The sequence below is a fragment of the Bacillus rossius genome, chromosome 13 (assembly GCF_032445375.1).
Source record: "Bacillus rossius redtenbacheri isolate Brsri chromosome 13, Brsri_v3, whole genome shotgun sequence".
In the NCBI taxonomy this organism is placed as follows: Eukaryota; Metazoa; Arthropoda; class Insecta; order Phasmatodea; family Bacillidae; genus Bacillus; species Bacillus rossius.
The window spans coordinates 42,552,124-42,566,369 of record NC_086340.1 but is presented as its reverse complement, the minus strand read 5'-3'; the positions used below and the strand labels follow the sequence as shown (position 1 = coordinate 42,566,369).

Sequence of the window (14,246 nt, the reverse complement as noted above, 5' to 3'; positions counted from 1 at the left end):
GCAGATATACTAGGCTACTTAAATTTTTCTCTTTCTCCCTTTATCTCTCTCTCTCTCTCTCTCTCTCTCTCTCTCTCTCTCTCTCTCTCTCTCTCTCTATACCTCGTCCGGCCATAATTTTTTTGGGTTACGTGGTCTCCCGACATCCCTACACTGACCAATGCCGGAAGGTTTCTTTTGGCAGTAGGCCATGGTCCAGACGTGATTTGTAACGTTTGTTGTCGTCTTGTGCTCAGCGTCTAGCATACTCCTATCTTCGCTGGAAGGCGTCGTCTTAATTAATGGTGGCACGGTCAGGTAATTGGGCGGGCGGTAATGACTGGAGGGGCTTGGTTGGGGAGTGGCTATAGTCTCTCCTTGGAGTGCAGCGAGCGAGACGGAAAGAGTTAGTGTGATGCGGTAGTGGGGTGGGGGGAACAACATTCCTGGCGTGACAGGAGCGTCTACACTAAGCACTGGCTTTCCGTAGCTTTTTGCTTGAGAATACCGGGAACCACCTTAAATTCTAAAACTTATGTCCACGTCAAGCTAATGCTTGTATTTATTCTTATTATGTACTCAATGTGTTTTGGCTGTCGGTAGTTGGTGCATTAGCCAGGACGTTGTTTTACTAACACGTTTAAATTGGTCTTGCATCAGATTTTTGCTTAACATTAAATAATAATAATAAACGTGTTTGACTTTGAACATCTTTATATGGACATACGCCATTGCTGGATTTTACTGAACGTCATAAAGAAACCACTAGAATAGACAGAAAAGAGATTAACAAAGCCAATTCAGCCGATGTCAAATGTATGAATGCATAAACAAAGTTGAGAATTCTGTGGAAGGATAAGTCAAAACATATTACAGCACAGACGAACACAGTTAACTAGGCTTTCCGTCGTCATCGTGCTGTCCAGAATATATGTTTCTTTTTTTCATCGTTGAGTCCGTTTGCTTTATCGCTGTGTTATCCAAGATGGTTGTCTGTCTGTTTTTTTTTTCTGTTCTGTTCTGATTCTGTCTGTGCCGTGATATTATTTTACTGCGGGATTCTGTGTGCGGTCTATTCATTCGTTCTGTGGACATCAGCTGATTTTGGTTTTGTTTACCTCTGTGTTTGTGTATTCATCTTTCTTGTCCATTCTTGAGGTTTCTTTATGACGCACAGAGGAAATCAGTAATTGCGTATGCCCGTAAATATGTTCTAAATCCATATTCCCTGCAGCAAGAATCAATGAATGACCGCAAGAAAAGTGCTTGTTTTAGAGGTACTTTCACAAAATATTCCTTTTGGAAATCAGTTCGCCAAGAAAAATAGTTTGTATAATATTACAACACATGGCTATGAATATATTTTTGAATTACGTTTTATTCGAGATAATACTGAGTATTTCTTACGAAGATTGGTGCATAATTTTATATTTTAAATGATGTTTCATTGAATGATAGTTTTTTTTTTTTAACCAAGGAAAATATAATGGAATATTCAGTAATTGGACTTCATTTAATTATGCTTATTAATGTGCGCAGTTAATACTGGAAAACTATTCAGGGGATTGTTTACAAATAACTTTGCCTATTGGAAGTACCTACACTGAGCATAAATTCCCGGGTACTGAGAATCAATAGCCCAGTGTCATGGGGGAAAAGCTCTAATCGCCGAGATTGAGACGTAGTTTTTCGAAGTAGTTTCGGGTCCACACGCTAGATTGTAACTTTCATGGTATGATATTAACACAGCTAAACTGAATGAGAGAAATAAATCATTAGCTCTTATCAGGCAAACAAACCAGTGAAATTGATTCACTTTGTTTTTATTAGAATACCACATATTTTGTGGTGTGGCATACCGCAAAGTTTGCATCTCTTACTAATTTATATTGAGGATGCTTTTTTAAAAAATTACGAAACAGCATTAAGTGTTTCTCGCACAGTTTAAAGCAGTTAGTTATCAATTAGTTAAATTAACATTATAAACCTAACGTTCTGGTATTTAATCATCTGGCAAATTATTTTTTCCTAGTAGTTACGGGCCCACGCAACAGATAGCGTCACATGTCAGTTTCCACTGAAAGAGTCGCACTTGCATATTTCCCGGGAAGCCTACGTTTCACGCCGAGTATTCCACATGCCCGAACATTACCGAATACTTACTTGCCTTCGGGTGTCTTCGGAATTCTTTTTTTTAAGTGAAAAAACGTCTGTTTTAAATGCCGGAAATGTCAATGATAACTTCTCCAATGCTACCAATGAGAAAATCTAGTCAATGTAAGTGTTACATATACTGGAAAGTTATGTATGAATGAAAAAAGAAATAAAACACCATTAAGTTTGTTCTTCTGAAATAATAAATTTGTAATTATTGAGTAATTTTTATAAAAGGGAAAATAATAATAATAAAAACAACTACTTTTTGACAAGGTTTTTCTGACATTGTGATCTAATAGTTCACCATTTTAACAAATGATTAAGTTAGGTTTATGTATTACAAATCTGTGAAGTATAGAATTGAAATGGTCAGTTGGGTTAGGTTGTGTGGACAGTGGGTTATGATAGAGGTTGGGTCCATTTAATATTCTTTAAAATTAGGATGATTGGTTAGGAAAGGTTAGCTACACAGCTAAACAAAAGAATACCGAAGTCACCCGAAAGGCAGGTATTCGGTAACGTTCGGGCATGTGGAATACTCGGCGTGAATCGTAGGCTTCCCTATATCCCCCCCCTCCTTGTTCCATGCCCAGCTGACAGTGGCGTAGCCAGGATTTGTGTATGGGGGGGTGTTAAGAAGCATAGCCTTTCCCCCCCCCCCCCCTCGCATTAAACCGGGGGTGGTCCGGGGATCCTCCCCCGGGAAAATTTTTGATTTTAAGGTGTAAAATAGTGCTATTTTAGCAGTTTTTGGTACTTAAATTTAAATATTGTAATGGTGAAATTTTTATTAATTTTTAATATGAAATTTGTTTGAGTGATGAATAAGAAATTATTTAAGGTTTTGGTGCTAAGGGTGGGGGGGGGGGTTGGAACCCCTAAACCCCCCCCCCCCCCCCCGGCTACGCCCCAGCCAGCTGATGATGCTCTATGAGTGGAGGCACGTGCCGGGACAGGACCAGCTGTGGACGCCGCGCGCGCCGTGTTGTTGCAGGGGCGGCCCAGGTGTGTGAGGAGGGGAGGGGAGCAGGAGGAGGGGCGGCCCAGCGCTGCCAACCCCGCGGCAGTCCCCGGCAGTCCGCGCCGCGCGCCGGTGCTCCGGTGATGTGACGTGAGGACCCCGCGCGCGCGCCCCGCCATGTTGTCGTACATGCTGCCCGTGGAGGACAAGCCGCCGCCGGCGCCCAGCAAGACGCACCTGCAGCTGCAGCTGCAGCAGCAGCAGCAGAGGAACGGCCGCGCGCCAGTCTCCTCGGAGAGCAGCGCCAGCAGCTTCAGCAGCAGCGAGGTGGCCAGCTCGGCCAGTCAGAGCACAGTCACGCCCACCGACCGGCCCAAGCCCAAGCTGGTCATCAACGGCACCAAGCACCACGCGCCCCTCAAGAGGTCAGTGTCGCCATAGAGCAGCGGTCTCGTAGACCCGTCCTTAGAGACCGGAAAAAATTCGCGGCTCAAATGACCTCCAGGATAGACTCCACGATCCTCTATGCACTAGGACACAAATTGCAGCTGCTCATTGGATAATGAGTCGTGACACGTGTCACCCGGGGATGCTTGTGATTTGATACTTCTTTTGTTGAAGGGTTTTTCACTGGCTTAGAGACCTTCAGGTAAACGGCGGTCCGATCACTGACTCAGAATGAAGGTGAACGAGTTTGGAGTCTAGCCTACCGCGAAATGAATACGCGAATTTTTTCCGGTCTCTACCCATCCTGGCTCCTCAACATGCCCGTGCGATGACACGCGTCTTTGTTTACATTCCTCATTTACTGGATTCACTCGTTTATGTACATTATTTACCCCCCCCCCCCCCCCACACACACACACACACACATATATGTATATATGAACAACTCACGTGCGACTCATTCACTCACTGACTTACCTACGCAAATCGTAACATACTTCCAAATAAGATCTAAACTTGGAATTTGCAGGTTGATAGGTTTTTAGTCTGTAACCCCCGAAAGAAAAGAAAAATAAACATATCGCCGTATTTAACTTATCTGTTCGTTGGTGGTTTATTGTTTAGGGTTGTGAGGTTTTTTTTATATAAGAGCCGCACGTTTCTTAGCTTTGTTTTAATGTTAACCAACACTTATTTTTTTAAATATATATATATATAGTTCATATTTTAAGTGTTGTTTGTCCACGATTTCAAACACAATATATGAATTGAAATTTTGCTCATTCCTAAACGTGCGCAGGATCAAGTTGATAGCTGCTGTTGCTGCTAAAAAACAACTTTCTCTCCTGGTAGCACGTGACTGTCAAGTTGTTTGTTCCCCCCACCCCCCCCCCCCCCCCCACCCGCACCACGGGGTGTTTTTCACTAGCCTCTATAACTCAGTATCCCGTGATAACAATGTCCAGGGACGTACAAGTGCACTCTTAGACTGTCGCTAGAAACACATCGATAAAAGTTATTAGTTCTACGAGTTCTAAGTTACGTGGTTATATATTGTGATAGATTTATTAATTTGTCTTTACTGTTAAGAAAAATTTCAAATTAAGTTTACAAAGAATTCTTGTTATAAATTATCCAGGGATCTTCGTTAATGTACGGGTAGTAAGTAAATGGGCTTTCAACATGAATCCGAAACATTTAAACACATATAAAGATCTCTGAGAAAAAAAAACCTCTTATTTCATCAACTTGTACGCGTACTCAAAAAAACATAACCCTGAAGTCCAAATACGGCATTCAGCTATCGGAAATTGCGAAGAAGCCTTCGTTTACTTCAGGTGAATTCTTCGTTGAAAAGTCCGTATATTTACTGTAATTTATGTTAGTGTGTTTCTAAGAAATTTTTAAGTGGTTGTGTTTCCCAGTTATGATAGTTCTAGGGCGCGAGCTTCCAATTTATAGAGACCGGAAAAATTCGCGGCTTCATTTCGCGATAGGCTAGAATCCAAGTGCGTGTAACTTATTGCCGCTTCAGTGATTGGAACACAGTTTGCCTGAAGGACTGTGAGCCAATGAATGACCCTCAAACGTAAGAAGTGCCGAATCACAAGCATCCCAGTTAGCAGGTGTCGCGAGTCAGTAGCCGATGAGCTGGTGTAGTTTATTCTGAGCACATAGAGGATCATGGAGTCTATCCAAGAGGTCATCGAAACCACGAATTTTTTCCAGTCCCTAACAATTTATTTTTCCTAGGCTGTGACAGTCGTGGATGCCGCTTTGAACGGCTGCATCTCGTCAGAGCCATCGCCGGTAGTATTCGAAGCGAACCAAAGAGCCCGGCGTTAATAAATAGCCACGGCAGTCATTCGTGAGCTTCCAGGGATGAGAGCCATAATCACCGGTCCGGAGAGGTTAATGATAGTGTTGCAGCTCGTCTGTAACCCTGACGGTGTTGTAACAAGCGACGAGTAATTGGCGCGCATGTCCCGAGAGACGCTAACTAATCTCCGTACTGTTCAAGGTGATCTTTGTTAATGCACGCCGTCGTCACACGCATTTCGTCACGAGTCACTTAGCTGCGTTGGTGCGGGGACGCGAGGCGTGGGCGAATAAATGACTGAACATTTATTTGTTCTGCCACTTTTAAGAGGGGCGTGCTTCGGGCAGACGAAAGAAACCCCAAGGTGCCAGTACAGTAAATGGGTAAATATAAGGTTTAAGGCTTGGTGCAACAGGCTATGCTATCACTAGAGACAGGAAAATTTAGCGGGTTCAAATCGCGTTGAGCTAGAATCCAAACACACGTACCTCCCTATTGCTTCTGCGATTGGCTCACAGCTCATATAAAGGGCTCTGCTCCAATGAAAAAACCTTCAACCAAAGAAGTATCGAATCGCAGGCATCCCAACTGACAGGTCTCTCGAGTCAGTAGCCAATGATCAGGTTGTATTTGCCCGAGTAGGTAGGGGCTTGTGGAGTCTACCCTGAAGGTCATTGAAACCGCTAATTTTTCCAGTCCCTAGCTATCACTATTATTTAAGAGCTAAAACCAAATTTTTTAACGCTACACCTCCTTTGTATTTTATTACGTTCTGTTACGTCGCATGCGGGAAAGGTAAACAAACGCAATTTATTTTTCTTCAAGTTTTGCGATGCAATAACGCACGCACGAAAAAAAAAAAAATATGTCATAGATTATGATTTCTGTCCGTTCGTACGTTAAAAGACAGATAATGTATAAATAAATACTAACACTTGCGTGACATGTTTTCTAAAATATCTTCGAAATAAATTCAAATCAGTATAAAAATAAAAATATTTTCGTTTTGGGAAAAAAAAAGATCACACATCGGAGCAAAACTGCGGTGGTTGACTGGTTCCGTCAGCGAGTCATACAAAGGACTGGCGTGCTGAGGGCGGAAACGTTGCCTGCGCAGCGGAAAGCCTGACGTGATTGCGGTAGGTCAGGGTTGCGGTGTGGTAGGTCACGCTACTCGCGGCCGAGCCACAAGGGCGTAACTAGTCCACGGCGTGTGCTCGCAGGTAATGATCGTTCGACACGAACAAATGATCGTTCGACACGAACAAATGATCGCACACGGCGAAACAAGCATGTGTCGTACGTGCCGTGCCGTTTCGAATTTCGGCCGCTGCAGCGCTGCGGTCGGGCATTCCGCGCATGCGCACTGCGCTGCGAGCCCGCATCTGCTGGCGAGCCACGGACGCCGTTACGGAAACATTCGATTATTCGAATTACCTCCGCCGATTGATAATCCCGCCGACTGTGAAATACACTTTGTGATTCGTTTTTTTTCATCAGTGCCAAAGGCGTAAAAGCTTCTGAAACTCATCATCATATCAGTGAAGTGTGCGGAGAAAACATTACGATCGATGGAATTGTTACGAACTGCAAACAAATAGTTAATTAAAAAAATCTGTACACTGCACGATTTAATGTTCTTAATGCATGGTAGACTTTAATATGAACGAGTGCAAATATTGGTCTATGAATTTCTGAAAACCATGAAAGAAACACGTAGGCTACCTAATTAATTGAAGGAACCTTTAATAAATCATCAACCTTGGTAATGTCACGAGTTTTTTTTCTTTCTAAATCGCAAGTAGAGTCACAGTTATATCGCAGATTCAATTCACTGTAGGCTACGTTCATAGGTATATGTAAGACTTTTTAAAGTGGTATTTGATCGATGGCTAGTTACACGTGATGGTATTGTTTTAGGGCACTGTAGTCGAATGACCGGCGGGAAGCAGATGTGCACGCGAGATATCGGCAGCGCTAATCCCGCTGAGAAGGGGGAAGTGATGTGGGAAAGCACGCCCGCAGCGGTGTCGTGTCCGAGCGGCAGTCGGCGCTGTGAAGGTCACGTGACCCGCCGACCTTGGCGTGCGCCGCTTCGAGCCCCGGCGAGGCCCGCCGGCCCTGCCATTCATCCGCGACTGGGGCGCGCCTCTCGCCCGCGGCGGTCGTATCGACAACTATCTTCCCGCGATGTGCAGGACTCGGTGGATCACCAGGCCATCAGTGGCGTAGCCAAGGTGACTGGCGCCCCTGGCCAGACTTGAAAATGGCGCCCTCTCTTGGAATAAAAGATAAGGGGGATGATCAGTAACCGCGAAACCGTAGCGGCGGCACCCCTCCCCCTCCCACCGACCAGGCACCCTTTGGTGGGAGGGAGGGGGGCATCCCTACCTCCCGCTTGCTACGCCACGATAAGTTATGTGGGAGTATCTCTCGGTATGCGGAATTCGGTTGGAGTGATTTCGTGAGTGGAACGGAAATCACGTGGAACGGAAACGTGTAACCACGGTGCTGCCATCTGTTGCGGATGGCGCGAACTAAAGTTCGCAAAGCCAAAAAGAGAATCTTTATAGTATTAATTAGTTAGTGAAATTTTTTTAAGAAATGGACAGTATTTAAATAAAAATTCCTTGTCTTAATTCAGGACCAAAGCCGGGATTTAGTTCTTGCAAGTTTTTTCGGCTCGTAGATGAGGAATTGATACCTTTCTATAGGATTTTTTCACTATTTTTTATCAAATAAATATTTTTTTATCTGTTATTACAATTTTTGCATAGAGCAAGGATCGAATGAAGGACAGAAATCTATGTAATCAATAATTTTTTTAATAAAATCTTTTTTTTATGATTTTTGGAAAAAAAAAATTCGAATTTCTAGCGTAATAATTACAGATTTTCAAAAATTGTCGATTCCAATATGGCGGGTGTGTATTCATCTAAAATAGCCATCGAGGTCCTGATCATAAACCACGAGCGACGAAAATGTCCGACAATTGCCGAATCCTTATGACTGGAAGTCACCACAAGAATCCACCACTCAATCGTAGTCCCACAAGAATAATCTTAGGTCCGTGGCCCATTTTTGCATCTACTCACACCGGACTTGATATTTATTGACACATCCCTGTAACGCCGTGAGTAGATGTAGAGGTCACGTGGTTGGTTGGTTAGATAAACGCGGGCATGCATATTTCGCGAAAAGATTCCGAGACTAGTTGAAAGTTAAAACACTTTAGCATCGTCTGTGTTTCGTGATTGGGTGAGATTATTTTAAGTACATGTCGATAGAACACCCATCAGTAGAGTCCCGGAAATGTCACGGATTCCTCTGGCCTCAGGATAGAATTCAAAGTTATAGTTGTGCTCGACCCATGTTTACTTTCCCATTGGTTGATTTCATAGCGAGTTTTAGCGTAGCAAGCGCGTCCCGAATAGCAATAGCTAAGGGCATGCATATTTCGCGAAAAGATTCCGAGACTAGTTGAAAGTTAAAACACTGTAGCTTCGTCTGTGTTTCTTGATTGGGTGAGATTATTTCAAGTACATGTCGATAGAACACCCATCAGTAGAGTCCCGGAAATGTCACGGATTCCTCTGGCCTCAGGATAGAATTCAAAGTTATAGTTGTGCTCGACCCATGTTTACTTTCCCATTGGTTGATTTCATAGCGAGTTTTAGCGTAGCAAGCGCGTCCCGAATAGCAATAGCTAAGGGCATGCATATTTCGCGAAAAGATTCCGAGACTAGTTGAAAGTTAAAACACTGTAGCTTCGTCTGTGTTTCTTGATTGGGTGAGATTATTTCAAGTACATGTCGATAGAACACCCATCAGTAGAGTCCCGGAAATGTCACGGATTCCTCTGGCCTCAGGATAGAATTCAAAGTTACAGGTGTGCTCGACCCATGTTTACTTTCCCATTGGTTGATTTCATAGCGAGAACCTTTTTATCCTTGTTATTTGGCACTACCTGATTCGCTTACTTCTCTCCTAGCTGGACATTGTTGGCTCACGGTCGTAGAGGGGCGTGTCCAGATAACTGCGGTCCAATCATGAACACAGTGCGACAGTGTGGAGGTTTGCATTCTAGCTTGCGACTAAATGAATTCGCGAAAATTCCGTGGCTCTACCCATCAGTCATCACTAGGGGCATGCTGATTTCGCGAAAAGATTTCGCGACTAGATGAAAGTTAAAACACTTTAGCATCGTCTGTGTTTCGTGATTGGGTGAGTTTCTCCCAGGTTCATATCGATTGTAACAACACCAATCACAGTGATTCAGCGTGGAAGTGAACGCGTCCTGAGTGGCTCGGTCAAATAAGGCAACTTCTCTCGCAGACGGCCGCCAATCACAAGGAAGAAACCACAGGTGCATGCATACCTTGTTGCAGTCTAATATACGTTCAGATTTTTTCGCGAAAATTGCCTGCCCCTAGTCATCACATAATTCAGCGTGGAAGCAAACGCGTCCTGAAATGGCTCGGTCAATTAAGGCAACGACTTCTCTCGCTAGACGGCCGCCAATCACAAGGAAGAAACCGCTGTTGCGGTTATACCTTGTTGCAGTCTAATATTTTTTTCGGGGAAAATGCCTGCCCCTATGTATTTCCCTTCCCGGCCGCACAGAAATGCAGTCTGTGCCCAGATGGCGGGAGAGGCCGGGGTTGATGAACAACTTCCGGGACGACGCCAGCATGAAGGGTAACAACAATGGAGGCATCTTGGCCGTGCGATTGTATCTGCGTCCGTTTGCTGTGTGTGTTTTTCCCAGGGAACACCGCTCGGAACAAAACACGAAAAAAAACGGAGAAAATAGTTCCGCTGCAGTTAAAAAGGTTCTCGTGTGAAAAAGTAAGCAATGGGGACCTACATTCAAACATGTTGGTGCCGATGGTTACTCTAACCTCTCAAATTATTGTTTAGGAAAAGAAAAACACGGTTCAAAGCTCATATATGCTGCACAGAAAAGCCTTTTCTGTTGTTTTTTTTTTTTTTACAAAAGATTCCTTCGGAAACCAGTCGACAAGAAATAGTTTGTAATACTACAAGAAAAATATTGTAAATTGGTAGAGACCGGAAAAATTCGCGAATTCATTTCGCGGTAGGCTAGAATCCAAACTCGTTCACCTTCATTCTGAGTCAGTGATTGGACCACCGTTTACCTGAAGGTCTCTAAGTCAGTGAAAAACCTTCAACAGAAGAAGTATCAAATCACAAGCATCCCCGGTAACACGTGTCACGAGTCATTATCCAATGAGCAGGTGCTATTTGTCCTAGTACATAGAGGATCGTGGAGTCTTATCCTAGAGGTCATTTAAGCCGCGAATTTTCCCAGTCTCTATAAATTGGCTATTTTTCATATATTAAATACGTTTTTCAAGATGATAATATTTCTTACGAAAATTGACGCATAATTTTATATTTTTGATTAATGTTCTATTTGAGCATAATTTTTTTACACCGTGGAAAAGATATTCGCAGTTAATGCTGGAAAGCTATTCACGGAACGGTGGACAGATAACTTTAACTGCTGGAGGTACTGAGACAACACAAAGCATAAATGTCTGGGTAGGAATCCAAACCCAGTATTACTGCATACACTATTTGTATTCATTTAAATGTACAAATATACAAATATCTATAAGTTTACATGAATATTTCTGTTCCATTTGCAAAACAAAATTTACAGTGCGTAAGAGCTAAGCTGGAAGTACCTATGTATTAATCTGGTGGTATTAATTGCTATGCTATGACCACTCTTGCAGCTGTTATTTTTCTTCTACTAGTCTTCAGAAGGCATTTTCCATAATTTGCTAGGCTAGGAAATTCAATTTATTTCATAATAGTATTTGTTTTTGTGTTTGTGTGTGTGTCTACAATCAAACTACCCCTTTCCCGCCACCAGGAGACAAAGTAAACAGAGTGACACCACTCTTATAAACTACTCCTTAGCTTCTGTTATGAAACCATGTCCGTGGGAATGACGGTTCCCCCGACGTTTCGGTATGCCCTGTTGCGGCCATCGACACAGAATCCAAGAATTATTTACTGATTCGGGACTCTAAAAGCTGCGATCTATATTGAAGCTTCTTAGTTCAGCCGAGTAATATTTTCCCCCTAAACCTATTATCACTGCACACATGAACATATTAACTTAGTTCGATGACTTATTCATAGGGATAGGAAAAATTCGCGGGTTCAATGACCTGCAGGATGAACGCCATAGTTCTACGTACACTCGGTCAAATGCCACCCACCCATTGGCTGCCGTCTTGTGAGACGTCCCAACGTAGCAGCCTGTGATTCGATAAAGCTTTGGTCGGGCGTTTCTATTTGGCCCAGAGTCATCCAGGTGAGTTGTGAGCCAATAGCAGAGGCAGCACTGAAGTGTAACTATTTGTATTTTAGCCTGTCGCGAAATGAACCCGCGAAGTTTTCCTATCCCTACTTATTCATATCGTAATAAGCTTTAGGTATATCTAAAACATGGTGGTTTCCATGGTGATTAGCTAAAAATTTTACAGTAAATATTTTTTGTGCAGAATTCTACATGTATAGCCAAGATTTTGTGGTTATATACTTAAATAAATTACGCTGTAAATAATCAAATATTTCGTTGTTAATATTTTTTGCATTAATGAATTGTGTTAATGTCACTGATATTGACATAAATATGTAAAATTATTCTTGTTGTTGCACATATCACATATGTTTCAAACAAGACCTCAGGTTATTAGACCTTCTAAACATATAAAACATTTTTAGCAATAGCCTAGTGTGTAAAAAAAATAGTTTAATTTGATTTTATGGCTTTGATTTCTTCCTGGTTTTGACAGATCAAATTTGAACTTTTAATTTTTGCACTGTCTCACTATCCCAGCATTATTAATGCGAATAAGTTACATAAGTATACGCTGTTTTGAAAAGAAAAAAAAATTCTCGTGATTTAGTTCTTGAAGTTTCTGAGAAATTTTCTGCTTTTATTTACGTAACCGTTAATTAAGATTTCCTTATAAAATATTTTTATTTTATTTTCTAATTTTCTATTTACGGTAACTTAGAAAAATCCAAACACTAGAAACTATATATATTTTGGTTCATGATTGTTGAATTTTTTAAAATACGTTTCCTAAACTTAAGGTTTAAGAATTTTATTTTATATTTTAGTAGACGAATAGTAATCCATGTCAGTTTCGTCATATTATGTGATTTTTGCCTTGCATTTAAGCGTATTACTTTATGATAACTTGCATTTCTGTGTTATTGCTATTCACCAAGTGATATTGCCCCAGCAGTGCTAAAGCATCGTCATTGTCATCAGATTTCCGATAAGAATGTTTGGCTGCGGTGAAACGCGGTGTAGCTAGCTCGCTTCCTCTGTGAACTTGCCTTGAGGTCTCCGGGCCTTGCGACGGGGTAGAGGGAGGCGTGTCTGTGCAGACACAGAGCAGGCTGTGTGCTGAGGCAGTAGGTGTGTGGTTGTCCGCAGCAGACAATCACCTCTGTTTGTCCTTCGAGTCGGCACAGCGCCTTGCCGACTGCTGTGGGAATGTAACCCCTCCCCTGCCCCCCTCCATTACCCCTCGTGCATATAGCGTTCCGGAAGAAAGCGGACAACAGGTAACTGCTCCCTGATGATGGCGACTGCAATGTTGACCGAAACGTCGGTGAATTATTCACCAAGGACGCGGCTGAAACCCAGAAGCCAAGCTACTGCAGACAATGGCCGTGAAAGCCTGCGAACAATAGAAAGCAAACAATTTTCACTGCTAAGGTCAGAATGCTTGCACAATATGTAAATGCCAGAGTAATGGGGAAAAAAATATAGTGTTTATTTTGTGACAGTGATATTATTTAAAGCCGAATGCATAATTTCGTGTGTCTATATTTTTCATTAATATTTTAACCATCCAAATAAGAACTTAAATTTTTCGCAGACCCAAATTACTTGCTAAGATTTAGTGACCCTGCAGGCTTGCAAACAAATCAGTTTAATAGTCAAACTTACCTTAACCTGCACCAAACCAAATAAACTATTGCGGAAGTAGTTTAATCCTTCCCGTTTTTTTCTCTCGTTTCTACGTGTAAGGAATTGTGTACGTGTTTGTATGACTTCAAGAGTTTTGAAAAAAAGATTGTAGTTGTTTGTGTCATTTTTACTGTCTCAACAAAAGAAAATGCAAAACTAAATAATCACCGGAAAGTTAGCAAACTGTTTGAAAGGCAACATTTATTTTTAAATGCATTTTTTTAAAATAATGGAAATTCTGCCACGGCAAAAATACAGTATGTATTTTGTATATAATAATTTGATGACTATGTAGATCTTTTGAAAACTGCGAAGTAATAATAATAGTAATTTTCATAAATTCACACTTTATTTAGAGGAAATAATTTGTTATGTTTAAACAGTTCCAGAGTCAACCCGTAAATTTCTATTACTATAAACTTGAAGGCACTTTTAAAAAAATCAGTCAACAATTGCACAGGAAAAATTATTTCATGTGTAATAAAACTTTCTTTTAACTGTGAGTAGAAATATTTCGGAAAATAAATGGTAAATATCATGCTTTCAATTACCTTTAGCAGGGGTGCCCACAAGGGGGGGTAACGACGCAGACTGCGTCATTAAAATTTCAAGGGGGGGGGGGGGTGGTTAAAAGACGAGAAAAATGTATATATTATTTACATAATTATAGCTTCTAATGTGAAAATACGTTTCTGGTGCTTTGATAATTGAAAGGGATCTTGTAAATCAAATTGACAACCCCGCACTTTCCTCAACAAAAGCAGTTTGGCATCTGTCGGTTCAGGGTGGAAATATTACCTGATATAACCAAAATTATTATTAGAAAATCAGTTTTAATTAATGCAAAATGTGATAAA

General features: G+C 41.8%; 1 protein-coding gene across 1 annotated transcript in view; it reads left to right on the top strand.

The window, feature by feature from the left end:
• The window catches only part of LOC134538493 (putative uncharacterized protein DDB_G0282129), a 482,072-nt gene that overhangs the window by 173,447 nt on the left and 294,379 nt on the right, over nucleotides 1-14,246 (top strand). The window contains exon 3 of the mRNA XM_063379862.1: nucleotides 3,131-3,522. Coding sequence (XP_063235932.1) covers nucleotides 3,275-3,522 — 248 coding nt within the window. The 5' untranslated portion in view covers nucleotides 3,131-3,274. The remainder of the gene's footprint in view (nucleotides 1-3,130; nucleotides 3,523-14,246) is intronic.